Here is a 27,960-nt window from a genome sequence, read left to right on the forward strand (position 1 = left end):
GCGGGAGGGGGGGGGGAGGAAGGTGGCACCCTAAATTCATAAGTAAGTATGCGAGCGTTAAAGTAAGTACTTTGCGTAGTCTAACGGTGGCTCAGTAGTCCGAAGTAGAAGGTTACGTAATGTATGTACATGAGAATGAATTGGACTTCACAAGGAAACGTAGTGACTTTAATGGAGATTAGTTTTAGGCTAGGTTAACTTTAAGACGTTTACAATGTACAATTAATAAGGGATGAGCTTTTGGGGTATTAATGAGAGCATTGAAGGATTGGGAGTTGCGGCACTCCGGGAGAAGGGATGGATGATGGACAGGTATGATTTATGTAAAAACTACAAATTGCACAATCGGTCTCGAGCGTAGACTTTGAACAAAAGTAATAATAATAATAATATATTATAAAATGAAAAAACACGGAGACAATTAATCCTCGTTTATGCACGCTTGGGTACATAGGTGTGCTAAATCGTAATTGTAGCAATAATGTTAATTAATCGTAATAATAATAATAATAATAGTCATCATCATTATCATCATCATCGTCAACGAACATTCCCTTAGTAAATGTCTAGATGTGGGTCTTTGTGTACGCCCGAACGTACAGTAAGTGCAAAAAGTATGTGTTCTTTGTATACGATTTCGTTTATATAATAACTTTACTTCCTTTCGTTCTGGAAACAGGAGACAGGGTAGGAGATAGAAAGAGAGCGAGGGAGATAAAAAGACATAAAGAAAAATTGAGAAAATAAGAGAGAGAGAGAGAGAGAGAGAGAAAATGAAGAAAGCGAGAAAAGAGAGTGTACGTATATGTTTTATGTATTTTTTGTTTGAATCGTGTGCATAGGTGAATACGTTGGTTTTGTTTGGTGTATAGATGTACCTTGTTTCAGGTAATGCGGTTACTTCTTATACGTATAGGTTAACACGCCACAATTTCATTCATCTTGTTGTCGCTCAATCGTTATGGTTTAATCATTATCATTAATGAAAATCAATCATAATCAACATACCTCGGGAGCGTCATCGTACTCATTTTTTTCATTAAATTCGCGCGCACGTGTGTCGTGTGTGTACATACATATTTTTATGTTTCCAAGTTTTTTTGGAATACTCTGCCTATTAGAACACTCCGATGAGTATGAACGGTATACCTCAAACTGTATAAATTTGCGATAGCGACGATGCGTGTAATGTAACATATGTATAATCACATATCACTGCCGTCTCTGTTTCCTGTATGTTGCTCAGCGACCGTCAATTTCTTGTATTCACATTGCGTACACTCTCTTCTCAAGCGTGTAAACTGTGCTTTTGATATTCTCAATTTTGCTAATTATCAAATTCTTTCTCATTCTGTCTCTTTTCTTTTTATTAGTTCTTCCCCCCCCTCTCTCTCTCTCTCTCTCTCTTTCTCACGCGCTAACTCGTCAATTAATAATGATGATCGTAATAGTAATTAATATATGCATTAATGAACCAGTATCGTTAGTAAATGTTTCTTACGGCTAGGTGTCTCTTAAATATACAATAATAATAATAATAATAATAATAATAATAATAATAATAATAATATATCATTTTCTTTTCCCTCTTCTTAATCAATCGTCGCGGATACGAAGGCGCAACAAGATGGCTGCGCTTCCGTTATAAAGTAGAGCACTAAGTATCCTAGGAGTCGTATTTTGCCTCGCATCTCTAAGTTTCAATATCTTTCCTCTCTCACTCTTATTCACACACTCCCTCCTTTCTCTCTCTCACTCTCTCGCCTTCATTGGGTCCATGCAAGTCCATACGTCAGCGTATGAATTCTGTGATCATGGGTGTACCTATTACCAATTGTCTGCCCTTCTCATTGTCAGTATCGTCGGGTGTACCTTAATGACGTAATTACATTTTTTTTCCATTTTAAATGATTTTTTTTTTTATCAAGTTACCTTTCTTTCATTCATGTACATACAGATGTGGGTGTGTGTGTGTGTAACGGTAGTAGGGTAATACCTAATCTGTTCCTACGCAGAATTATGCCAAGTGAAATTCATAAACTAAGCGCTCGACTCTTTGCCTAAGTGAATTTCATTTTATCTCATATATTTATATATTCTTTTTGTCATCTTTACTTCTATACTTTTTTTCTTCTCCTTATCTTTCCCTACTCTCCCTCTCTCGTCGTCTCGCGCACGCAGTCGTTTTGATTTTCATTGGGATTCGCCATTCGAGAGTGTATATTGCCTCGCTAATACACGCTGGTGCGCGTGTTATCTTTGCCTATGCTTATCTTTATTAGAAATTTTTGTGATTTTATTTATCGAGCGTGACAACGCCGACAAGAGGAGGGTAGCTGCGGTTCTTGAAATTCATACCGTTACGTTTTGCAATCTTTTTTGGCGCCGTTGCGTCGCGACACCCCAATTTTGCAAAATTTTTTTTGGCGAATATTGAATTTTTTGGAACCTCGCAGCCTGTGATAATTGGGAAAATTTCGTGATTTTTTAATTATTATTTCCTTATCATTAGGTGACAAGAGTCCGGGGGCACGGATGAAAGGACTGTCACGGAGTCACGAAAAATATTGATATCTCTGTCTGACATTGTTAGCTGAAAATTTACGACTTGGTTTTAGCCTCTTCGAACGAACGAGGCAGGAAGATCGTTAAAGATTTATTTAAATTAATGTCAGACGTATAACTAAGTATCGTTAATTACGTGACTTCTCGTTAAGCCTTATTCATTCGTGCAGTAATGCGTCGCTTGATGGACGCTTATATAATGCCGTCTTTTTATAATAGAGGAACAATACGAAATTTGATTAAATTTGGAATGCATCCTGTTTATTGGAAATGGGACAGAATCTTTGTTGCACTTTTATGATCAAAGTTCGTATCTTATCTTGATTCCTTGTTTACTCAAATTTCGCACCGATCCGCCAGGTATTGCCGAAAATGCCTTGTAAATGTGTGAGCGGGATAAGGTTCAGGACATTAGGGACTAAAGACTGTAGGATCATTCGTGATTACTATCATTTGATACTGTGACCGGAGACGTGAAGTTATCCGCACATTGAATTTTCGATAGAAGCAAAAAGAAAGAAACAAAAGTTTTCAGCGTTAAAAAGGCAGTTGTATAAACTGAGCCGAAAGTATTTTCGCATTCGCGTAGTATCTAAAAGTTTTTTTTTTTCTGATAATCTGTCTCGATAGAGTACACTGTTTACAATTACCGTTTACACCTGTCATAATTCTTTTTTTCGTATTACTTTTTCTTAATTTTTCATTTTCTCGTTAACCCGCTCGAATTCATTTCGTTTCGTCTCACTTTCGTACGTTCGCTCTCGTCTCCTCTCTCTCTCTCTCTCCCATCCCTTTCACCGCTTTACGACGATTACAATATTGTTTTAAGAGAATATAAAAAATCGTGTGGCACATTGACGGTTGGAATGTTATTTTGTTTCATTAAATTTAATAATATAGTACTTTTTTATTAATAATATACTTTATGTATGTTAATAATATATATAATATATATATATATATACCTTTTTTGTTTATTATAGTAGTTTGTCTTTTCTGCACTTATTGTTTATTCTGTGCTTGACTGCAGGTTTTGATTTGAGGGGACATTCGCCCCTTTTCTCGCGATTTTCTTTAATCCTCCAAAGATCGTATACGAATATCGTTCGACGAATGAAACGACCGTATGTAAGTCGCGGATCGTCAGGCACCGTGCAGTTACGATCGCGGCGATCCTCCGATTCGCAGAACGAACTCGACTGGAAAATTGACTACGATCATCGTCATCCCGTTTCACAGTTAAACGATGAATCGGTGCCGGTGACAATAGAAAAGAAACGTCAACCCGATCGTAGGAGCGACAACAACGATTACGACTACCGCCGTGCGATATCTCGATCGAAGTCGACAGAAGAACCATTCTGTGTTAAAATGCCGCGTGGCTAAGCGCTTCGTTCGTCACCCGCTAGATGTCGGGACGATCGCTCGAAAGTGGGGCGATCCGGTTAATTTACGTAAACATTTTGCTTTACTTAATCACTGTTGGATATGATGTAGTTTATTTAACTTTTTGTTTGGTTTGTAGATTTTTTGTTATTTACTTTTTATATCTTGTAGCATTCATGCGAGCTGTCGCCGAATTGCAATGTCTATTGTTCCTGTGTTGCTGCCGGTTGGTTTTGTGTCCGGGCGAGTATACAACCCGTGACACGGTTCGCGGTCGACCGAGCACTACGACATGAATTAACGTGCATCTTTATACATCGTTAACTGGATTTACGAGCCTCGATCGATAATTAGATCTTTGTGAATCTTCCCGAAGTACGTCGTACGATCCTCGTCGTCGCTTTGTGGAAACGCATTATCTTTTTCACTGCGCTCAAAGAACGTTATGCGATAGGTAAGCTGTATAAATATTTATATCTTTCTTTTAATACTCTCCACACGTTTCCTTAGCTATTTAACCCTGCCCAACTTCTAATACGCTATTGGTTCTTTGTGATATGCTCAGTCATTGGTCATGTTTCACATGGAAACCGTTATTTTATAACTTTAAACGTGCAAAATCTCTTTGTCCCAGGTAAACATCGATATCTCTCTTTTGTCGTTCGAGATCCAGTGTTATCCATACTTCTTTTTATCATCCTGATATAATTTCCTGCAGTTTTGTTTCCATGTTTTTATTACGTCGCGAGGACGAGGCCTTCAGCTTCGTTCCATTGCTGACGATCGTGACGTCCTCATTTTTCCGTAGAATATCTGTCATCGCGGACGAAATATTTTCGAATTATTTTTTCGCAATTCAACGTGTCGTAACTTTGGGAGAACTCGTGAAATTAATAACCTACTTCTGTAAAGATCCAGGCTCATTTTCATAGCGTCGGTCGACGGCGTCTTGTAAACTGTAAGGAAACGATTGATATCTGGAAGCTTTGTTGTAGCTGTAGAGCATACTGTATGTGTATATGCCGCGTGTGCCGTGTTGATGGGCTTTCTGTAGGTAATGCGCAGGGGGGTGACATGGCGATTTTCAGGGGGGTTCCGGTTTTCATAGTTTCTATAGTTCCCTTTCGTTAATTAGTATATTTAGTTTTGTAACGTAGAGCCTAGCCTCGCAGTAGACTCGCGATTGTATGGAAACACTGAAGTGCACGTAGAATTTATATATAATCAATTCATTATCGTTAATCGAATTTTCTCTAAAGTTTGATTTTCTAATGGATTCGAGATTCCTTTACAGATCTTAATTTTAATTTATATTATCTTTTTTTTTCCTTCACTCTGATATCCTCGAGAAATTCAACTTCAATGGATAATTCCACGCACTCGCGAGACACTCGCTTAGGATAGGCGGACAAAGTGACAGTATAGAAAACACAATACAAACAACTAAAGCGCCACTCTACGAGTACTATTAGTACTAGCGCCAATTTATCTAACACTACACAATCTAGGCTGAGCCACCGTAAACGAACTTTCTGTCAGGTTGCTCCGGCAACGCGAGTTACGAAAAAGAATTTTAACATATAAATTTACATTCGGTGAAATTATCATACGAAACATGACGATTGGTGAAATTTTGATCTCGTTTGAAATTCAGTCGGAAATCATTTGCGTAAAAGTTTTGCGTTTAATGACCTTCATTTAAGAAATTTATATAATTCTTACGTAACACCGCTGACAGAAACTTTGAAGATTCGCGGTGGCTTCCCTATGTTGCTATTCTCGCGCTCAAATCTTTCGATTTCTCGACACCAATTTGATGATACTTCGAAAAGGGCGCGATCAGGAAAACGCGTTAATTTTTATTTATACCGAATGTTTTTAGTCTAAACGAGTTTAAACTTAGAGATTAATAAGAAATGAGTAATTTTTTACTTTACTTATTCACCTCTTTTTTTATTAATTTTTTCTTTAGAGTCATTGCATGACTGATTCTTAGATACGATTTAAAGCCAATTGGAAGGTACGAAGATTTCGAGTAATATCTCACAATATAAAGTTTAAAATTTCGTTCACTTTTTAATTCGAGCATTAACGCACTCTAATCGCGTCACGTCTACCCGTTGCAAGTTTTTTTTTTTCAAATCTGTTAAAAAACGTACCTAGATCAAAAAATCAAAAGGCCAATTTTCACGTTCATCCGTGAATAAAAAAATTAAAAAAAAAAAAACCTTTTTCAATAATCATCAATGTAAAATGCAAAGTCAATTCTGTCGATAATTCTTACAAAAAGAATGCAATTTTTAACAGGGTCAGTTCTTTAAAAACGTAAGAACCAAAAACGTCTTGCTTCGGGCTGATGAAACACGAGAGTCTCGTCATCAAATTCGCGTCGGAGGTGCGTGTGTGTGTATGTGTGTTTTAATGAACGACAGGCCAGCTCTTCGTTGATCACGAAAATGCCAACATTCGAGAGTACGTGAATTCAAAATAGAATTTAAAAAGAACGGTAAACTAGCGTGTAACAGTTCGTTTTCATTTCATCATTTTATTTTTTTTTTTCCACCTTTTAACGTGTCTGTACCTAATTGCACTTATTCGACAAAACGGAACATAAAATTGAACGCAAGATGGCGGCCGGGCGGCCCTGGAACGCGGAGGTATTCTTTTTTCTTCTTCTTTACGTCTTTCATTTTTTTTTGATTTTCACTTTTATTCGTTTTATTCGCCTTTAAACTAAACGTTTGCATCTATCGTTCGTTCTGCTTCTGAGTTATAAAAACGTAACGTCAAAACTTAGGCACAATTTGGAACTGCTTAGACCATTTTTCCCAATGCACGCGTATCAAGTGAATTTTGAGAGCATCGCCATGACCATAAAAATGGAATAAAATGAAAAAAGAAAACAATCCGATAATTAATTGTCACTTGTATCAATATTTAAAAAATGATGAGAAAAATAAAAAAAAACACAACTCATAATTATGTATATTATGAGAAAATAATTGTCAAATTTTTTTAAAAATTAAAAACTTATATCAGAATAATGAAAATAGTAATAAATGGTCCCAAAATTCAACAAGACATTCATGCGACATACTTGAACCATACCAAACATGACGATATTGTGAGGTAGCTGACATTGAGCCGTTTCAGGGCCAATCGGACCAAATTTTCCAGTTTTTGAGAATGCGCCGCCGCGTCGCATTGAATTTTCTATTATACTATATATCGTAACGGCACAGTCGTTCCCGCGGTAAATTTTTTTTTTTTTAGTTCATTCGATCATTAGACGAACGTGGGTCTGACATTGTTCAACGAAAAAAAAAAAGAATTTCAATCGAAAAACGACAGTGTGATAAAGAAAAAAATAAATTCCGACGAAAAGTGATTTTTTGAGGAAAGTTCATGACCCACCGGAACTCACTATTGGTATCATCGAAAACAGGAATCTATCGGCCCGACTTTTCAAGCAATGCCCGCCATCTTGGTCCCGTCCGACCACCTGTGTGGATCCCGTCTCGTAATCGTTTAATTATTTTTCTTTTTTTTTCTTTTAATATATATCATAATTACAATATTATCGTAATCTTATACATATACACTAGCTGGTTACAATATTTTGTGAAAAATATACATCAAAATTTTGTTACTTTTTTACATCACAGATATTTTAATATAATATATCTTCATTTAATCTTAAAAATTTTTTCCCCTTTTTTTCAACTAATTCATTTTACCGGATCATTAGCGCATCGCTCGCCACGTAGGGGGAGACGGTTTTTTCTTTTCCGGAAATAAGGATAATTTAATATCACGCGAAAGCGTAAGAATTTTCGCCCGTGTCTCACGGCCCGTCGATTGTAATCGATGAAATTAGTCTAACTTCCCTTTCAAAAGCCATGCTCTTCTCCTTCTTTATTCTATTTAATCTATCCACCCACTACATACACTTCCAGTAACCCGTTTTCGTATTTTCATGCTTACGAATGTTTCCGTATCCGTTGGGAATATGTCAGATTATATAACAATAATCGTTTGTCCAAAATGAACAAAAGCAGTAAAAGAAAAATTGTTTGATAAAAGTATTCCATTAATTTGTCATTGGTGAACACCGGATTAATTTCGCGCTCCAATCAATAGGAACCCATGCTTTTTGATAATAATCGAGGAAGCCCGTAAGCTTGTAGTTTGTTTAAAAATTTACGAGTCACGCGAAGTTACGTCGAATCATCTATAGAGTTTTGTGTTACAAATTTTTACAATACACAAAAGTCTGTTCCCGTACTGGGGATATGATTTACACGCACCTTTCGTACAATCGTTATCATTGTTCCTCATAAACAAAGTACCAGATGCACTTAGCACAAAATACACAGGAACTATCATGCTCCCATATGACTTTCTCTGATCAAATTATCAATAAAAATTGAACGTCACTCCAGAAGGAGATGGACGTTTTTTCTTAACTTCCGCCTCCCCCCCCGTGTACCGGAAGTGGACGATGTCCGAACACTCTTTCATCTCACTGATTCCGCCAGATCAATTTCCCTTATCGAACACATCCGCAAGCTATCAGTTCTCGCCAAGACTCTCTGCCTACGGTCGCACGCTTTTTTTTTGGAAACTATAAGTTACAAAAAAAATAAAATACTTAAAAAAGACAATTTTTAAGCAATTAAAAATATTCAATATCTATAATTACAATTTAATAATGAAAATTTAATTTTCGTAAAAAAGAGATAACAGTTTACTTGAATAAACAAAAAAATTGTCGCGTAATTCAATTTTGAAAAATTCATTAAAAAATGCTATTAAATCCCAAAGCATGCAACGAGGTCAAGTTCAATATTGAATACCAAAAATGCATTACGAGCCTACTCGAGTATAGTTGTGTAGGCATGTGAGAGTCCTGGACTCTCGCGTTCGCGCTAACCACCATATTTCCACGTAGACAGACGATACCGCGACCATAAACGTACTAAATTTGAATTTGTTAGACATCGCAATATCGTACCTATTCATATCGTATAGTGTGGTATCGTATCTGGTGTTATAACGTGGAGCCGTATAACATTTCATACGATTCGAATCTTTTAAGCGCAACCGCGCATGCGCACGGCAGTCCCGCGTGAAAGGGAAACCGAAAAAAAAAGAGAATTGAGAAATCGTTTTTTTTTCTCGTATCCCCCATTATTTTTTTTAACTTTTCGTTTTTTTTCCCCGGAAAATAAAAACTCGTCGCAGAGGTCGAGCGTCACGGATCCCACCTTAATTGCATTAGATTGCACCGATCATCGCGTAATGAGTAATAATAATAATGACAACGTTAACGATAATCATAGCGTTAATACATCCTCCGTAGAATAATATAATGTTTCACATCTAACGATACATTTTTTTTAAAGGGCTCGTTTTTTTTCATCCTTTTCTTTTCGATAGGGGATGGGTATACGAGTGAGAAAAATTTTCGTTTTTTTCTCTTCCAGGTAATTCTAGAATCTCGTAGTGGTCGGTGTGTGTGTTTCTTGTGTGTATCGTGAGTGATTAATTGGGGATGGGACGATGGCGTCAAGGGGCAAGATACGGAGACTGCATATAGGTGTAAAGGTACTTCCTATTCCTTGCGTTATGTTTGGTGAACATTGAGAATGAAGAGTTTTTTCAAGGTATTTTAAGAAGTTAAGATTACACCGAATTACGTGTTTTGCTCATTAAACTCGTTTAAATTACGTTTACACACAATCATGATTAGTGCTTTTTTTTTGCGTTTCAGTTAACCCTAGAGACCTTAACGTTTTACACTCAATAACTTGCATTTTTTTTTTTTCATGGTTTAAATACGTAAATTTAGTTTTTAGTTCCAAAACACCGAGAGAGTAGCCTTGCTTATATGGTTTTTTCGTATTATAATTTTTTTATAAGGAATTTTTTTTTAACACCGAACATACATGCCTTACGTTATGTACAGCCTAGAGTTTCAGTCGTATAAGAGTCATGATGCGTGCGTGGTTTTTGAATGTGTAAAAAAAAGCCAGGTCTTTTTTCCCTCCAATTTTTTTTTCATTTCTCCCCCCCTTTTTTCGTACTCTTACTTCCATTGCCAACGCATAAATATTTATCGAATATTTTTTGCCTATTAATTATCTTTCCCTTCCCGCATTATCGATCGATCGTCGATCATCGATCGTTCGTCGATCGACATCATATTTTGGTCCAACGGAAATGTAACAACGTTTCAGCCTTTAATTCGTAACTCGAACGCGCGTCTGTCGACAATAGGGATTTTTGATCTGAATATGTCCTCGGAACATATTTATGGAAATTGGGCGGTTTTACGTGCAGCGTGGTTGTGTTGTGGGTATATAGTAAAGTACCGATGAAAAATCGTTTTTTTTTTCAATTTTATGTCTTATTTCTTATATGAATAATTTTCCGGTTATCGGGAGGACAGGGATAAACCTAATAGAAATGCAACGAAATTCGGGCGATCGAACGCATTTTTCGTTCGTTGCGCAACGGATGGCCGCGCGCGATATGATTGCATGCTCGTCGCACGATTTTTCTGGATTTTTTTACATTTCGAAAAAAAATCATTCAACCCGTGCGTTTGGTCTTTAAGAACTTTACGAAAGTCCCAAGGACTACGGTTGATATTTTAGAAAATTTTACTCCATAAAAATCGTACGTATTCGAATATGCCCAAATATTGCGCGCGGACGTCATGCTCGTGCATCACGCGAAAAGGCTGATCTCGGGCGACCTCGCACGTGGCCAACCCCGTGGAATTTGCAATTCCTAAAAATCTAAAAAGAGTTCAACTCCAAACGATTCCGTCTCTCTCCTCGCTTTCAGTTCCTTCTGCGTACAAACGTCGCGACAAAAGCAAGTCCCGATATCGGGCCTCTCTTCTGTCTTGTTAAACGTCTTGCGGCTCATCAACGATTACGAGAAATCGCGTAACGCTCACTGTAAAGATATATTGACGATTTATGTAAATTTTCAATCATATTCAAAATTCAACCATCGATCGTATCAGCGATCATACGAAATTTCTCGTTACCGTCTATACGGTACCACAATCCGATGTGAAAATATCTATCAGTCCCTCCAGAACGCTAAGCTCCTTTTTTTTTTTTTTTTTAATATTTTCGCTATTGGTAGAAAATTCGCAGTCATATCAAAAAGAGTTTTTTTTTCAGATTTCATTTAAATCGTCTTTTATTACGCGTAAGAAACTGTTCAGAAGAGACCCGAATCGAGAGCGCGCATTTTGTTATAATTTCATTATATACTTTTTTCTTCTTCTCCTTCTAACTCCCGTTCCTAAGCTTCTCTTGGATCCTGTCATATTCTCGCTTCTTCGTCTTTTTTCTTTTTTTTTTTTTTTTTTTTTTTTTTTTTTTTTTTTTTTTTTTTTTTTTTTTTTTTTTCGCTTTTTGTCCACAGCGCGACACTGTGAAGTCCCGTAGATTCGCGCGATCTGCGCCAACGACCGTTCGTCGCGACGACGTAGACACCTTGGTGCGTTTACACGGGCATTTGACCAATGTAATATTTTTTTCATACTCGTTTTCGAAAAATTAAAAAAATGTTTTCATTGCTTTTTGAAAAACAAACTATTCGCATTTGTTTTTAAGAATTCGTTTTTTTTTTTTTTTTTTTTTTTTTTTTTTTTTTTTTTTTTTTTTTTTTTTTTTTTTTTTTCTTTATCAAATACTTCGAAACAGTTGTTAATCAGTCGCGGTGTTACCAGCGGACATTCTTCAAAATCATTGATATCGCGACAAGGAGACTTCGACGTAGCGACGAAAACTCGCCATGCAATAATCTGGCTACGTAAATGTGGGACACGCGTTAATCGCAACGCCGGCCTGAAAACTGAGTTAGAGAATATTGTCGCCTTGTGAAAACGCCTCGCGCGCCAAACAAAAGTCTTGGCTCGTTCTCGTCACATTTGTAATGACCAAAAATATATGTATATATATATTATTCTTATATAATATGTCGCTCCTTACAAGTTAAGTAATGTTAATAGTAAGTATATTAGGTAGTTTTACATCGATAGAGAAAAAATACGTTGTGTTATTTTTTTTCATATCTGCCCCTTTTTTTTCATTATTTTCATAGTACGGTGAGTACGTTGCGCGTCTCCATTTTTATTTTTTTTTTTTTTAATACGCGCGTACCACGTGTGAGTACGTGTGTTAGGTAGATATCTACTACGAACATACGCCGGACTGCGATGGATGTGATAAGTGTTATGTAGGGTGTTTCTAGTGTTTCATCGTTTTTCCATATATATATATATATATTTTTGCGGTATAGGAGGTAAATGCGGATGTGTCACGATGTGGAAATGCGCGTGTAGTGTAATTACGTGGATCGTCGAATATGTCTTACTGTAAAATTGGTATTCAGATGGATGCGTGGCTCGTGACGAGCGTTTCGCGTCTGGTTGTTTTTCATTTTCGTGTCGTAATATGTTTTAATACACATATTTAATATTTTTTTTTTTAAATCGCCATAGTCGAAAAAGTCGTTACCGCGCACGTGCGACTGCGCAGAGACTCTAGTCTCGCGCGCGTCTCCTACGGTTGCACGGTGACGTTGCATTTACTGGTGGATTCGCAGTGATATCATTTTTCTTGTTGTTATTGTTTACGGTCAGTGGTGTAGTGTTCGCAAAATTTGTTGCAGACTGGTATCTCCCTTATCCTCACGACGGTGAAGACAAGGGATTCTTTATACTAGGCATTGGGTACCACAACGTGAACAAGGATCCATTGTGATGTTAAAGCGGAATAAAATTGTATATTGTGTAAATACTGTTGTGACTGTATTTGAAAGTCTTGTTGAAACGATATATGTATTTATGCGCATAGCAAAACTCATTGGGATCCTTGTTCATAATTCTTGTAACCGAAAGGAACGGACAAGGCGGACTTTTGTAGGTTTATGCGAATGATTGGATATGGATATTGGGATGGTTACTGTATCGTTACTGTAACTGTATACTTTACGAGAAGATACTGACTTCGTCTACTGCTCTACGGAGTCTTCCATGCTGAGCACAGCGCCGCGATCTTGTGGCTGCTGGCTGTTCTGCGACTGCTCACCGGACCTGCTTGTTCCGGTGTTGTAGCCCCTCTGCAATTGCACCACCAGGCCACTCATGGCCGAGTAATCCTTTTGCTGTTGTTGCTGCTGCTGCTGCTGCTGTTGTCGTTGTTGCTGTTGCTGCGGCTGCTGAGTCTTCTGGCTCGAATGATCTACTATAAGCTTACTATCACAGGCACTTTTTTTGTCAGTTGATACGGCATAGAGGTTGTGTAAGTCCGGGTAGTGATTCAGCTGTTGCTGCAAGGTCAAAGTCTTTCTTTCCCGATCCCGGTCCTCCTGACCGTTATGGACCTCACGTTCCCGGCTACTACGGTCGATCCTCAAGGAATCCCTCGTTTCCTCGTCCCTGCTTCCTGCTCTGGAGACCGAGAGTGGCGTGGGCGGTGAGGTTAGACGATCACTTCCATCGTCGGCGCGCCCACGTTCCGAGGGTGACGGGCTGAGATCGACTGTGGGTACCCTCTCGGGTCTCTCGGGGAGAACTCGACCGGGTGTCCGATAGCTCTCGTCCTCGCTGCTATCCTGAGGCATCCTGGGTAGCGGTGTCCTCCTGGAGTTACGGCAGAGCTGATCTATCAAGGCCTTGCTGCTCATGGCCTCGGGGTGGTGTGGTTGCTGAGGTTGCTGTTGCTGCTGCTGCTGCTGCTGCTGTTGTTGCTGCTGTTGATTTCTGGCTTCGGTGATAGCTCGCTGGTCCCGGGGTATTCCCGTCTCGAGACTGGACCTGATCAGGTTGTCCAGGAAACTACCATTAGCTCCCGTTCCGTCATACAGGCTCTCTGCTATCTCGCGTGTTGATTTCCCCATACCAGAACCTCGTTGGTTCGACGTTCCCGGTTCCGCAGCCACGTTCATCCCTTCCCTATCCCTCTGTTGCTGTACTATCGCGTTCCTCTGCTGCTCCTGCAGACCGCGCATCCTCTGCGTCGCGAAGTACTGTTCCGGTAGCATAGTCGGGACATTCGGTGCACCGGTCATAAATGGCGAGCCTATGAAAGGCGTTGGGCCCCAGAAGTTGAAGGGATGAGCGAACGGTAGGTGAGGCATACCATCCATGAAGGGTGGCATTTTAAGGCCGTTTGGCCCTGGTATAGGTCCTGGAGGTGTGAATGGCTTCTGAGGCTTGAGCTGAGGCTTCTTATCGGGTCCGGCTTGCCTCATAGCCGCTGCGGTTGCTGCCTCCTTGGCTTTATCGTCCGGTTGTTTCTGGTCCCTGAAGGGAACACAAATAGAAGTTCAATTTGCTTCAGATATAAAAATATTTTCAATATGAAAAACAATCTTTCATTAAACCCAATCGTGACAACTCACCTCTTTCGCGGTCTCATTAAATGTCTTTCCTTGACTTTGTACTCCAAAGTGGAATGTGGTACTCCATAATAACTTCCCGCACGATGAACACTCATTTCACCGCGCTGAACAGCTCGCACAGCCTCAACGAGACTGTCGCGATCGTAATTCCGATACTTGCCACGTTTCGGCCTTGTGCCTTTGCCACCAGTCCCGGGTTTCGGTTTGTTATCCTGAGTTGGTTTCGGTGGTTGTGACTGAGGTGGTTGAGGAGGCGTGTACCTTCCTCTTTTGAAGGGATTCGGGTCGACCATCATAGGCGTCTGCACGACACCCTGCGACAGGCCTCCCTGACCTTCCTGGAATTTAACGCTAATACTTTTAGCAATGACGTCCCGGAAGTTCACCCCGACACCCTTGCCCACCAGGGAATTCGTGGGACTGCTAGTGCCGGAATAGGCGGGACTGACGCGCTCCAGGAGACCTGGACTTCCGGCGGCGCTGCTAGCGGTCGCGGCGAAGCTCTGCGCGAACGCCGCTGAGGTTGGCTCCCCGTTTTTGCTCGATCCCGGCGTACTTGCCGGTTTGTAGGACGGAATTTTCAGTATCGCTCTACTTTGAGCACTGTCGCTCGCCTCTTCTTCTATACTGGGATTAAAATCATCGTTCGTGATGGGTCTGCGCACTTGCTGTGCCTGTTGGTGCGTCACTTGTGATTGCGTTTGCTGCTGGGACTGTTGCTGCGAATGGACCTGGCTCTGTGGATGATGCTGATCGCCATTCACATCCTTATTCAATTTCTTATCCTCGCTCATGAGCCTTCGCATCACTTCGGGGATCCTATAGTCCTGCGTTTCCATACCTCCTGCAAGAAAATTCCATTCTATATTATTCACAGGAAATACACTAGAAACGCATAAAATTGTAATTATTCTAAGGTCGTCTTAAGCACGAAGAAAAATTGTATCGAAAATAAGAAATCGTTGGGTCGTATGGCTATTTAGGCTTTTATCGATTCGAGAATACCTAGAAGACTCTTCGTCTCCTTCCTTACCCTTCCATTGTGCATTATCTAACGTGCAGACCTTAAAACAATTCTCTAGTATTAAATACATGCTGGTTCTCTCACCTTTGAAAGGTCCTGCAACTGCCAGCATCTTCTGAATGTATGGACCGATATTTGCGTGTTCGAATCCCGGCCACTCGGTACCCGTTTCCTGGCCACGCTGCAGCAACGTCCTCAGGGAATCGCCACCGCTACCCTCCAGGGCTGAGAACCTCACAAGGTCCTCTAACGACAGTAGGGGCTTCAGTAACGCCTTCTCAACTTCCTTCTCCTCTTCCGCCCCAGAGAGCTCCTTATCGTCCACCTGTTAAAAATTGTGTTTCTAGCGTTTTCTGCACATCCTATCCCATCCAGGGGTATCGAATGAATTGCCTGTCCTGCGGACGATTTCGACTGACTCTACCTCTTCTTTATCAAAGACTTTTTTACAACAAAAATCAAATATCACAAATACTTGAGAGACTGATATGCTAATTAATATCTCGGTTTATGATAATTCATTAACAATATTTTTATCGATTCAAGGATTTTCCTTCTGTGCTGGGACTACATTAACACAGAGCATGTTATTCTGGAGGAATGTTGGAGTAATTTCAAGTGTAGTTTTATTGGGTCGGTATGGACTTAGGATGAAGGATGGGGGAGAGGACAAGGTATGAACAGTTGCTGGCAATAATTGATGGAATGATAATCGTGTATGTATTTAAGTGTTTCTATTGAATGCAGTGCGAATTAAGCAACATGCCGGGAAAATGCTAAGAACAATGAAATTTATTTGCATAAAATCAAGGTTCTGAAAACATTTATAAGCTCCAAAGAATTACGAAAAATGGAGAGAACAAGCGATCAGGCGTGTATAAAATATTCTGGTATTTAATGAATTAGACATTTTTCAGTATGGCAAACAAAATGTTAACAGCGTGTAGTGACCTACTGTTGGACAAGGATTTAGATATTTTTCTACGAAGTTTAAGCCGCATGCATCGATCAAGCGCGAAGCAAGATTTTTGCCAAATTGCGGATATTCCTTAGTCACATTTTTTTTTTCTACAATAATTTCAAATTCATTCAAAAGAAATCAAAATCGCTATACAACCAATTACACGCCGCAAATAATATAAAAGTACAGGACCGAGTCAACTGTACGTGCAGTTCCTAAAAGGGCTTGGATATTTCACAGGAGACAATAAAGTAAATGGATAATATATTAAGGAGACGTGAAACCAAAAGATTTTTTTGAAGTACGAGAAGAAATATTCCAACCTGCTAACGATATTAATTTCTAACTTGCAGCAGCTAGTATCGAACTACACATAAATAGTTATGGGTCAAGCCAATTAGAAGATAAGAAATAAAAAGATAAAATCAACAAACGCGCATTTCACACAGAGGCACGTTTTGAGGATGTTTCGAAATTCCAATGAAGAACGAAGGCACAGGCTGTCCGGAACGAAAGGTTTGCGTAAGAGTACGAAATCCAAGAATAAAGCTTTTTCATTTGTTCACTCTTCCCAAAACTTACCTCGAGTCTTGCAACGTCACGGGCGTCAAGTGGCCGATTGTTAAACTACAAATAGTGATAATACAAAAGTTAAACAGCCCATGCAAAAGACACAGGACACTACTGAGCGTCACGGCAATACAAGAATCGTGTAGACCATTGTTTACATAACACGGGATAATTGCGCGCATCTTTATGAATAATTCCGATGAAAGATATTTATTAAACAACTGATCCACATTGACAGATAATGATAATAAAAGAAATGTTTTACCCTGACTCAGTAATAAAATTAGACTCTGTAGTCGAAGCTAAAGCAAAGAAAATCCATTATAGATTGGACGCGGTACGATATGCTTGTACTTTAAAGATTGTGGAATACGAGGAAAAAGCAAATACATTTTATAGCCTAAGGACGTTTTACAATACACGAAATTAATACGAGTCTACATGAGTTCTTTGTTCGCCATGCCAGAGGTATGTTTTGGGGAAGCTTCATTCGTTCTTCCTAACCAAAACCACACTTAGATATGAAAGGATGACGGATTAATCACGGCAGATAAGAAAACCGAATGGACGCTTCTCTCTTCGCGGTTTCCGAATATTTAACACTCGATAAGAATCGAGTGAACGCGAGCGAGCACAAAATAAAAAGTTTACGCATAATGAGAAAACGGCAAGACCTAAGAAAGTAAGTAGACAACGAAGAAGAGGAATACGTATAACGATAAAGGCTAAGAAGAGAGTCGGATAGAAAATTTTTAAAAGTGACAACGAAAAAAAAAACGATGTATGTAAAAAGAAAGAATACGAAGAAAAAAAGGTAAAAAAACAAAACACTTGAACGCGCACGAGAATTTTCTTTTTTTCTCGCATTGTCTTCTCTTTTCTTATTTTCTTTTCAACCCTCCTCCATTGCTCAATCATCTTGATCCTACACCTTTTTTGTTCCCTTCTAAACACTTATTCTGACCTAGTGCTCCTGAGTCACGTTTGCTCGTATGTTCACTCGTTCGTCCCCAAAACCTACCTCATCCACTTGCGGGGGCGGACTGGTTGCGGAGGCGTTTTGGGTTGTATTTGGTGTGGCTGGGACGCCAGGCTCGTGAGGGTGTGAATGGGTGCTAGTCAGGGAGGCGTCCCTTTCGCGTTCCATCGCGAGCTTGTAGACCTTGTTCCTCAGAGTGCTCCTAGGTATCCCGTAAATAACTGCAGCCCTGCGAGTGCCCAGCTTGCCGCTTTGAATGTCCCTGAGGGCGGCTTGCAGTTCCTCCTCGGTGTAGGTCCTACGGCCACCAGCAGCACCCACCACGGGGACCCCGCCAACTCCGGCCGGACCGGTCAGCCGTGGTTTCGCACGGTAGCACGAGCTAAAAGGAACATTACTTTATTAAGAGAACCCACATTGATCATTGACCCTTGATCCTTTAAATCCTACAATGGCCTCACTCTTGTTAAAAGTATGAAAGCTAACCTCAATTCTAAAATTTTTTAAAATCATAACTCATGGTATCCTCACTTTTTTTCGTCAATCGTAATTATACCCCATTTCTGTCTTTTTATATTTGATATGCATGCAGCACAGAATGCGGTATTTTACTGCCAAAATTTACCGTCGTTCTCTCGACTCTAAAGAATCATCTTTATAAGGCCACGCATTCAAGCTGAGGTCAATGAACTTGTCCAGCCAGAATATACAGATAAAAAAGTACCTCGTACGTGGCGCAGATTAGGCATGCCGTTGTGCCGTGTGTAATCGCGAGTTCACAAAGTTATCTGCAGAGTCTTTTGTTCAGTGAATTCGTACCTACCAACACCTACCTACCTAATCACGTCTTACATGCTGATAGTAAATTAATTGAACCGAGTCGATAACTTTTACTACTCTTTAATATCGACTATGATTGTCTAACTCATGCGCATATCTGTACTACAGTGGAAAGTGATACTCTCAGTGCATTCCTTAACAATACTTTTTCTTCAAGTAAAACGATATACCCATAATCTGTCTCTGCGTAATCTAAAATGATTACCAAATACTTAAGAAATCACGTTTGTCCCAAGGAGTCACCTACGTTATTTACAAATATGTCTTACGAATCGTGCTCAGACATCCGCTGGTTCAACTGATTACCCAAGAGAGAAGAGTCAAGGGAGAAACATATAATTGTTAAAAAAAAAAAAAAAAAGAATTTATAAATCTAGAAACCCTTTAACAAAAAAAAAAAGATCATATCTGTAAATACTTGTATGCAGTTCTAAGAGTTCTATAATGATTTTCTTATTCTACGCGTACAGATACTACGGCCGCGTTGTTTGGACTCCGGAAAATGCATCGGATTCCTATATGCACCGTGAATTTCGACCCGCGACTCCGTTTCGTCGCTCGTTATCTTATCGTATTTAATTGTGAGAGGCGCATGCGTCGCGATGCACACATCGCTCGCGGCACACGGGGACCGGGGACCGGGGACCGGGGACCAGGGCACTTCGAGGCTTCGATGTGTCGGAGGTGCAGATTACGCCGAACTAATAATAGACCACGATAAAAATTTGACGCGCAAAATGTTCTGCGGAGGGAAACAGCGAAAACACGAGGGCAACGTTCGACATTACTTGTTTAATGCGAAGGAGACATTCACGTTACTCTCGATCGTGTCTTAAATGCATACGGTGTACAATAATATAATACGTATGTAGACGCAAGTGTGGACACACCGTTACGATAAGAACCCGCGGATTAGAGGAGAACGACACTCGGTGACGAAATGCGCTGATATCGTCAGCAGTAATTTTGAAATCGAGGAAAACAAGACGGGTATTTTGCGGACGCGGTTTTTCTTTGATTCTACGAAATACCTTTGTACGTTGAAATTTTATATTTAATTGCGTCGCGGTTGACGGTCCTTGGGAGCGGTAAAATTCTGATAAGGGCGTAAAGCTGATTTTGTTGTTTTCCTTAAGATTTAAAAACGTTTTACGAGATACGGTGACCAATCAGCGATGGAAAATGTGAATCGGCAGAAAAATTCCTCTCGATAATTCGCCCGTTGCGAGGTGAACGTTATCTTTTGGAAAATACATGGCGCTCTAGTCTAGCGTTGCGATAACTCCTTCTTGATAGTTCAAGTGCACCGAAATGCATTCTGCACTTATTGATCGGGAGCATCCATTGCTACGATGCGAGAATTTTCTATCACGCATTGGCTGAGTAATGCGGACAATTAGGGATTGCTTGGAAAACCAATATTAAGTATTAATAATCATACGACAGTTTTGACTCATAGAGAGGTTGATTAACGATATCGTTATCGAAGCATTTCAATTCCGTTAATAATGTCTTCCGATAGTCACGCATTTTTCTTTTACGCTTTCACCTCCTCTCAATCATTTCTATCGATTGGAAATTAACTATTGCACTTGCATACCCAAGTGAAAATTACTATGACTGACTATGATATTTGTACTCTCTTTCCGTCCGTTATTTCGATTGAAACCTACTGTTGACGCAACTTATTTTCCTAAAGAGAAATTCTTCCCGCCACCACCAGGAACTTTTACTCACTTGAAGATGCTCTTGGGATCGATGCCTGCCGGCATCCTGAGAGGTATTTTTTGTTGTTCCAATAGGGATATGTTGTTGTCCTGCAAAGATAAATAATTAATAGAAATTAATCCTAAGACATGAAACAGTAAATTGGATCAGAACGATGCCGAGGAATATTAACATTTTTTTCTAAAATTACCTGAGAGTTTTTAGGTTTAGCCGAGAGGTCGAGAGGCTGATCAACTGCCGGGGCACTTTCTTGATGTGTCGGGATACCCACGAGGGGTGCTTCCCTCGGGGGTAGACACCATTGAGGCAGTAAGGTGGGGTAGGTGCCGCTAAGGGCTGCTGCCACCACGGATGCTGCCATGGGGTCGACTTGGACCGACATCGGGGACTCGGCCGATCGTGAACTGCTGCTACTGTCACTCTGAGGGCTCTGAAGTATGAGAAAGTGCAAGCGAAAGATTAAAAAAAAAAGAAAAAAAAAAAATCTTCCTGCTCGTTAATTCATCCAGATTCCAGAAAGAAGCCACGATCAACCAACTCTAGAGAAAATTGTGAATGAATAGAAATAAGATTCCCGGATTGAGAAGTATATAAAAATCCAATTGACGAATGTCTCTGAAGATAGTTGAGCAAGCATTGGTAACCAATGACGATCCAAGTAAGAGATTGTATCATCAATAAGAATTAAAGCATGACGATCTATGAATGATTCACAGAGGAGATCAAAGTCAAGGGGATAGATGCGGCATTTTCTACGATGAACTCACAAGGGGCGGCTGGTCGTCGTGTGGCAGCTTGCCATCGAGACAGAAGTAACATTTGTCCAGGGGTTTCCAATCCTCGGGTGGCGGACTCGCTCGTCTGCTTCCGAGGAATGGTACCGCGCCGACGATGCTCTCCGGCGTGTTGACCACCTCCTTGGGCCCTGACCCGCTCACTTCCGTCTCTCCTGTCACTAAACAGACTGCAGAGCTCGGTGCCTCCTGGAGCTCCTCCTCCTTCTTCACCCTCAGTAAGCCCTGCGTCGCGGGTGTCCGCTCCAACGCGAGCTTCTCTATCCGTTCCTGATGACCGGAAGAAGAATAAAATTAGTATTAAGAAAAAGATAATTAATTAAATCAGTCCTTGCTAGTCAATTATAACGACCTTGGTCCCTTCCGTGTCCGCGACGTTGACCGGATCCCTCTCTTGGGATGGATGACGGTCCACCTCCCTCAGAGGGCTGACCGATCGGTCCGCGTCCTCGGCGAGCTTGAGCTTCTTCTCCTCCTCCTCGTCGTCGTCCTCCTCCAGGACCTGGTCCCGTGTCACCTCCGCAGCCTCGAGCTCGACCTCGACCTTGATCTCCTCCGACCTGAGACGCCGTGGCTCCTCGTCGACGTGATTCGGAAGCCGCGGCTCTTGCTTCACCGTCAGCGGCCCCGATATCTGACGGTGACCTTGGTTCGAGCCGGGGGGGTTGCACGAGGACGCCGGGTAGAGCCGGTGAGGTTGCGTTGCTGATTCGCTCCGAGTGCTGCTGTACAGGGTGTCCTGGTATTGCTTCCATCTCCTACGGCCCATCAACTCTTCCGCTACCCGTTCCAAACCTGCGACACCACCGCAACTACATCAAACAATGATGAGCGCTCTCCGACTCTTATTGCCCCCTCCTGCCCTGCTCCTACTACTTATCATTATACTCGACACTGTATATTCTATATTACTCCCGTGCAATAAAGGGTCCATCGAATGAAACTCTTTCTATATGATACGGCTGATTTCGATTAGATGCCAGAAATAGGGAATAAGGCTGAGCATTCATAGAGACTCAATTGACTCAAACAGCACTCAGTCAGAAATGATGGATCTCAGATATTATTAGAGGTCAGAGGGTACGACTATCTTCTACCTTCAGATTCATAAGGTGCACGCGCACAATGCAGTATACGTTGGAAACCATTTCGCGGAGCTCCAAAGTCTATTGATAAAGCATATCACAGTTAAGGTAGTGAAGTTTTCGTTATCGTAATTTTGTCTTTCGATTAGACCTTCTGATAGGTGTTATATGTACACTCCCAAGAGCGTGATCCATGATAAGTTTAATGTATGTGAGTCAAAGGATAGTTAGACCACTTTTGTTTTTATTCATTTCGACAGGAAATTTCTCTTATCAGTAAGGCCTTGGACTACGAAACGTTACTACGAAATAGTTGCCAGTTACAGGCAAGAGACTCTAACGGAAATGCGGTTTTCACGATATACCGCGTGTCTCGGTTGTACACATTTGTAAATGACCAAATGGAAGCCACTCGGTACACGAAGGATTTGAACAACAAAATGTATGATATCTGTAAGATCGAAATATTTCTTTTTATACAAGATAATAAATTACGACGAATTACAAATTTCCACGCAAACACAATTTTGCTGATAAAGTGCACATGTTTCAGGTGAGTGTATTAACTGGATCTTTCGAATCGCTAGAAAAATTTACAGTCCTAACGAAATGCATGTAACTGTATAACGCTCAATATTTTCAGAGTGCCGCACCTATTCGCCAAGTGCATCATAATTCGTTACGTTTCATTTTCGAGTGTTCTGGGTGTAGTCGGCGATAATGCAACTTTTTCTCATCCTTATCTAAAGACCGAACAGTTGACTCTTATCGAAGCAGCATGGCGCGTTGCCACGAGTTCCCATTCTAAAATCGAGCCTGACGTTTTCTCTATTTATTTCAAATATTCTTAGTAAAAAAATTCTTGGAAAAGAAAAAAATCATTTCACCGTGCAAATCCTGTCGACGCAGAATTTTTAAAATTTCTTGACAATAATAACAAAAAATCCTAATTGAACAATTTGAAAAAATTTATCTCAATTTGCTCCCAGTCTATTGCTTTTTATTCTCTCTTTAAATCCTTCACACTTAGACAGATATAAATTGGATCTGTAATTAATCGAATCCCTATATTAAATCTAGTACTCCAGGCAAATTCACTGAAAATCACGAAGATAGAGCTTCTTTGGAGTACCATTACTTTTCGGAGACTTTAATTAATTAAGTTTATAATACGAATGATCAAATTTCACTTGTCGTAAAATTTATTGAAAAATTGTCAAACTCACGAAAAGAATGATCGTCCGTTTTCAGTACCATCCTCATTCACATCTGTCATCCGTCCACGAGGTTCGACCAGTGCGTATCACGTACAGTGGATTCCATCGGCGATTTTACCGGACGATTCAATATTTTCAATTACCGCGTGAATAAGGCAATCAGTCACTCTGCGAACACCCGGTACGAAGGCACGCGCCCACTAGTCACGCCACTGTACGCACCCGAGTAATTTTTCATAGTACGACCATGCTTCATTTCATCCTGAATTGATTTTGTTGTTCAAACAACAACGGACAGTCCAGTCATTATTGATATCGAAGCGTTTCTAGAAAACTAATCCATTTAATCGATTTCGCAGTGTATGCAATTCGTAAAAATAAATTTTGAAAAAACTAGTCACGTTGGTACTAATAATTAATCGACGTATTCATTTAGCCTTTAGATTCATTCTTAAACGCATTAATTATAGCAAAGATATAATATATTTTTTTAAATGCAACCCGTTAATTTTTTCAATTCGACAAAACCGTCGTCTCGCAATACAGCTAACCTATTTAGTGCGCTCGTTGCGCCATTTGCTAGCTGCGCCTAACGTCCTTGAAATATGTCACGAGTTCTCACGAAATTGGTATACCTAGGTCTACAGGGTGTCTCGCCGAAAGTGCACACTTCGATTATCTCCGTTACTAATGAAGATACGGGAAAAAGTTTCAGACACAAGTTGTATGGTTTTAAGGGGATCGATTTTGCATCCGATTTTTAAAATATTTATTTGATTTTGCGATGCAGCAGGTTTCATGTTTTTTTTTTTTTTTTAATGGAACATTATTTTCTGTTGCGATAAGAAAATGTAGCTCGTATTTTTACGTTACGTTTTAACGTTTTAATACCTTGCAGACTAAAATCAATCCAGCCATTTCCAAGTTATTGAGAAGCGAATTTATTGAACAATCTTCGATTGCCAAATTAAGCGTGCGAATCCTAAATTCTCTAGCGGTGCTGCCAACCGAAGATTGTTCAATAAATTCACTTCTCAATAACTTGGAAATGGCTGGATGGATTTTAGTCTGAAAGCGCATAAAACGTTAAAAAAAAAACACGCTACATTTTCTTATACCAACAGAAAATTTTCCATTGAAAAAAAATATAACGTGTGGTATCTCGAAATGAAATGAATATAAAAAAAAATCATTTGGACGTAAAATCGACACCCTTGAAATCCTAAAACTTTTGTTTGAAACTTTTTCTCGTATCTTCGATAGTAACGGAAATAATCGAGGTGTGCACTTTCGTCGAGATACCCTGTATATACGTATCCCACGTGCGGCACGATACACATGTGAAATTTTTCGCACGTCGCGAGGATCACTCGACGCGTCACACTTTTACAAAACCAGAGGGCAGAATGCTGGGTTCCTGTCACTTGGCACAAAAGTCAGTGTCCAGAATTGCCACAGTCCTGAAATGGCATTCGTCAGAAATTCCAATGTCCAGAATCGTCATTCACCAGAAACAGGAACTGCCCGAACGCTGCTCGTGTTCCAATTTCTTACGACAGCAGAAAGGGCCAGTAGGTATGGTCGTACGATTGAACGTAGATTCCTGCTGTACCGACCGCCGCCGTAAGCCAAAGGAACACAAGCTGCTCTGTTACTGGCAAATGAAAATTACGAAAAATAATTTTTAGCCAATAGCAATCGATAGCACCAACCCAATATGTGTAGTATCTGCAGTAGTAAAAAATTGTAGAATTAAAAAAAAATCCTTATTCTCCAAAGCATTTAATTATACATATTGCAGATCGGATAGCACAGTTCACGTGACGCATGTTGCGAGCGTATTAATGCACAGAACAAATTGATCGGTGCATTTGATAAGAAGCGCGCGCACCCGCGTCCCGAAGCGAACCAATAAAAATGAAGACGCGAAGGAAGTGACAGTCTAGCCTTTTATTAAGATGGATCATTACTTCCTATCAGCGTTGTGTACGCGGAGCGTGTAAATGATTGCCGAGGGAGGACAAAAAAAGGATAAACAAAAAGGTGAGAAATTACAAGTAATTTAATTGAACAATTTAATTTTGTCGAATATTTGCAACTTCAAAGTACAATTGCAATTTATAATACATACTTGGAATGGCCGTTTCGCGTAGCTTCTCTTATCGCCTATGGAATTCCAAGTGCAATGATGCAACGGCGATGCACCGAATAATGGTGGGAAGGAAAAGAGTCGATTGGAATTGCGGGCAAGTATGATGAATTAGTGCGCGCGTGCATCGCCGTATGAAAAACATCTGAATAAATTATTATTGTTTGTCAAATGTTTCAAGCTAATGGAGGACGCCTACAGGAGGCTTCAGGCCGATTCGTACGCGCTATTTAAACGCGCTCCAGTTGCACACAGCTCATCAAATAATTCTTATTTGCGGAAACGACTGCTATCCGTTAGGAGATCCCGGCTTGATGCATCGTCACTCTTGTCCCTGGCGTCGCAATGTTTTGCGACCTTTTCCTGAATCCCTATCGAACGATCGAACGATCGAACGACCTCATCCTGGCAAATTGAAAGGTAATGCGATACGTCGACCGTTATTTTCCCACATCTCGACCACTTATTGGCAACCCCATTGTTCCCGTAGCTATCACTTTAATTTGGAGACTCGGAAAAAGTGTTTTATCTTTCGGGCTTAGAAGCTTCGAATTCGTCGAAGACAGTCGTCGGTACGAAGAGTGAGTGAAAACAAATTTCTTTTTCAACTCGCTCTGAACGAATCAGTATGATTTGCATATTCATTACTGACATTAAAAAAATTCATCAGAATAATCGAAAAAAAATAATTCACAAACCAAAAAAATATCCAATTAATTCTCTTGCTCGTTTATATGACGTTTTCCTAATTAGAGTACGATATTCTTTATAGGTATAAATGCACCGCGTAGCGAAAATCACTGACGGCCATGCAAATCGTGCAGATTTTTCGGCTATCGTCGGAGGACGCTCTTATTATGCTATAAAAAGTATGTAAAACGAGCGTGGGTCAAAATGGCGACAGGGAAATATGTCATGGGAAAGAATTTTTCTCATTTTCCACACTCGTGCCGAAGGTCGATCGATCCTCGAGTAACCTTCTCGGTCGCCACGAAAGAATGAAAGTAGAATTTAAACGCATAAAATATCTATATATATATATATATATATATATATACCCACACCCATATATGCACATATATGCATAAGAATGGAATTTTCCAAGGCGTAACTCGAATTCAAAGTGACGCCGCCACTATCGGATCAATCCAATGGCGTAGTATGAAAATAATTATGTATTTGACTCATTCCGCGAAGACGGTGTAAACTTCAAGGTCTCCGAAGTATGAATCATCGAAATCTCCTCGACACGTATTAACCGATCTAATGATATTTTTCTCTTTCGCCAAATTCACTAGTTTCCTCAGTAACACGTGAGAGACAAAGCTGACTCACCGAAAGCAATACAATATCTCTTTTTTTCACTGATTAGGTGAACTCGAAGTATCCCACGAGAAGCGAGTATCCACATCGGTACATACCGAGGGAGGGTTCTCGAGATTTTAGTAAATTCATTATCGGTTCTCGATTAGGGAACCTTATCCGATCTCGCGTGTAATTGCGCTGGTGATTCTGAAGGGAGAAACAAAAAAGTAGCAGGAAAAAGAAGCCGAGCTCTTCCTTCTTTTTTTTATATATATACATATACTAGAATCGACCACTAGTTCGCGCAACGTCGTAAGGAGCAAGGCGAGTGTCAGTCTAAAATCTAGATCTAAATCTAAATCCACAAGAGTAATCCTTGGGGAAGAAAAAATAAAAAAATAAAAAAATTCCTCCTCACAAAGAACGAATAATACCGAACAAGTGTGCTAAGTCATTCGAATCAAGTATGCGAATTAAGCATAATCCAAGAGCGTGATAAATTTTCGAAATAATACCGCTGAAGTAGCAATCTCATCGGCAAAGTACCAATACAATATCCCGGAGCTTACGTAAAACCTCATTAAAATCCCGTGTGTATAGACGGATATTGGATAATTTAAATATAAAAAAAAAAAAAAAAAAAAAAAATATTAATTCACAAAGATCGAGAAGAAGCCTGTCCCAATATACAATAAGGACAGAGCTGAAAGTGACGATAGTAAGTATCGTCACGAGGAACGCAGTAATAATAAAGAAAATATCACAGAAGGCCGCACTCGTGTCCGAGGATACAGTGGCACCGGCACCATTCTTTGATTCTAAATCGAATGGCCTCGACGAATACGGCCAATGAGAGAACGGCAATTTTAGACGCGCCGCCAACGTGTTCGAATCCCTCGTTTTCTTTGGGTCCCCCCGCCCCCCCC

The 27,960-nt window shown here is 40.2% G+C and overlaps 1 protein-coding gene across 7 annotated transcripts in view; it reads right to left on the reverse strand.

Annotated features, from left to right (window-relative positions):
- Nucleotides 1-12,066: 12,066 nt before the first annotated feature.
- LOC107263067 (mushroom body large-type Kenyon cell-specific protein 1) overlaps nt 12,067-27,960 on the reverse strand; it is a 53,684-nt gene continuing 37,790 nt past the window's right edge. For 5 of the 7 annotated variants that reach the window (XM_015729887.2, XM_015729888.2, XM_015729885.2 and 2 more), the window contains 8 exons: nt 21,631-22,073; nt 21,252-21,548; nt 20,675-20,914; nt 20,494-20,573; nt 17,959-18,298; nt 15,491-15,731; nt 14,383-15,226; nt 12,067-14,284 (listed from right to left, as the gene is read on the reverse strand). In XM_015729887.2, the coding sequence (XP_015585373.1) occupies nt 12,991-14,284; nt 14,383-15,226; nt 15,491-15,731; nt 17,959-18,298; nt 20,494-20,573; nt 20,675-20,914; nt 21,252-21,548; nt 21,631-22,073 (3,779 nt within the window). In that variant the 3' untranslated portion in view covers nt 12,067-12,990. Of the gene's footprint in view, nt 14,285-14,382; nt 15,227-15,490; nt 15,732-17,958; nt 18,299-20,493; nt 20,574-20,674; nt 20,915-21,251; nt 21,549-21,630; nt 22,091-23,589; nt 23,899-27,960 lie in introns of those variants that run through there. The other 2 variants (XM_025080411.1, XM_025080410.1) reach the window with 2 other exon arrangements.

Source organism: Cephus cinctus, unplaced genomic scaffold, assembly GCF_000341935.2.
Source record: "Cephus cinctus unplaced genomic scaffold, Ccin1 Ccin1_scaffold0132, whole genome shotgun sequence".
Taxonomy (NCBI): Eukaryota; Metazoa; Arthropoda; class Insecta; order Hymenoptera; family Cephidae; genus Cephus; species Cephus cinctus.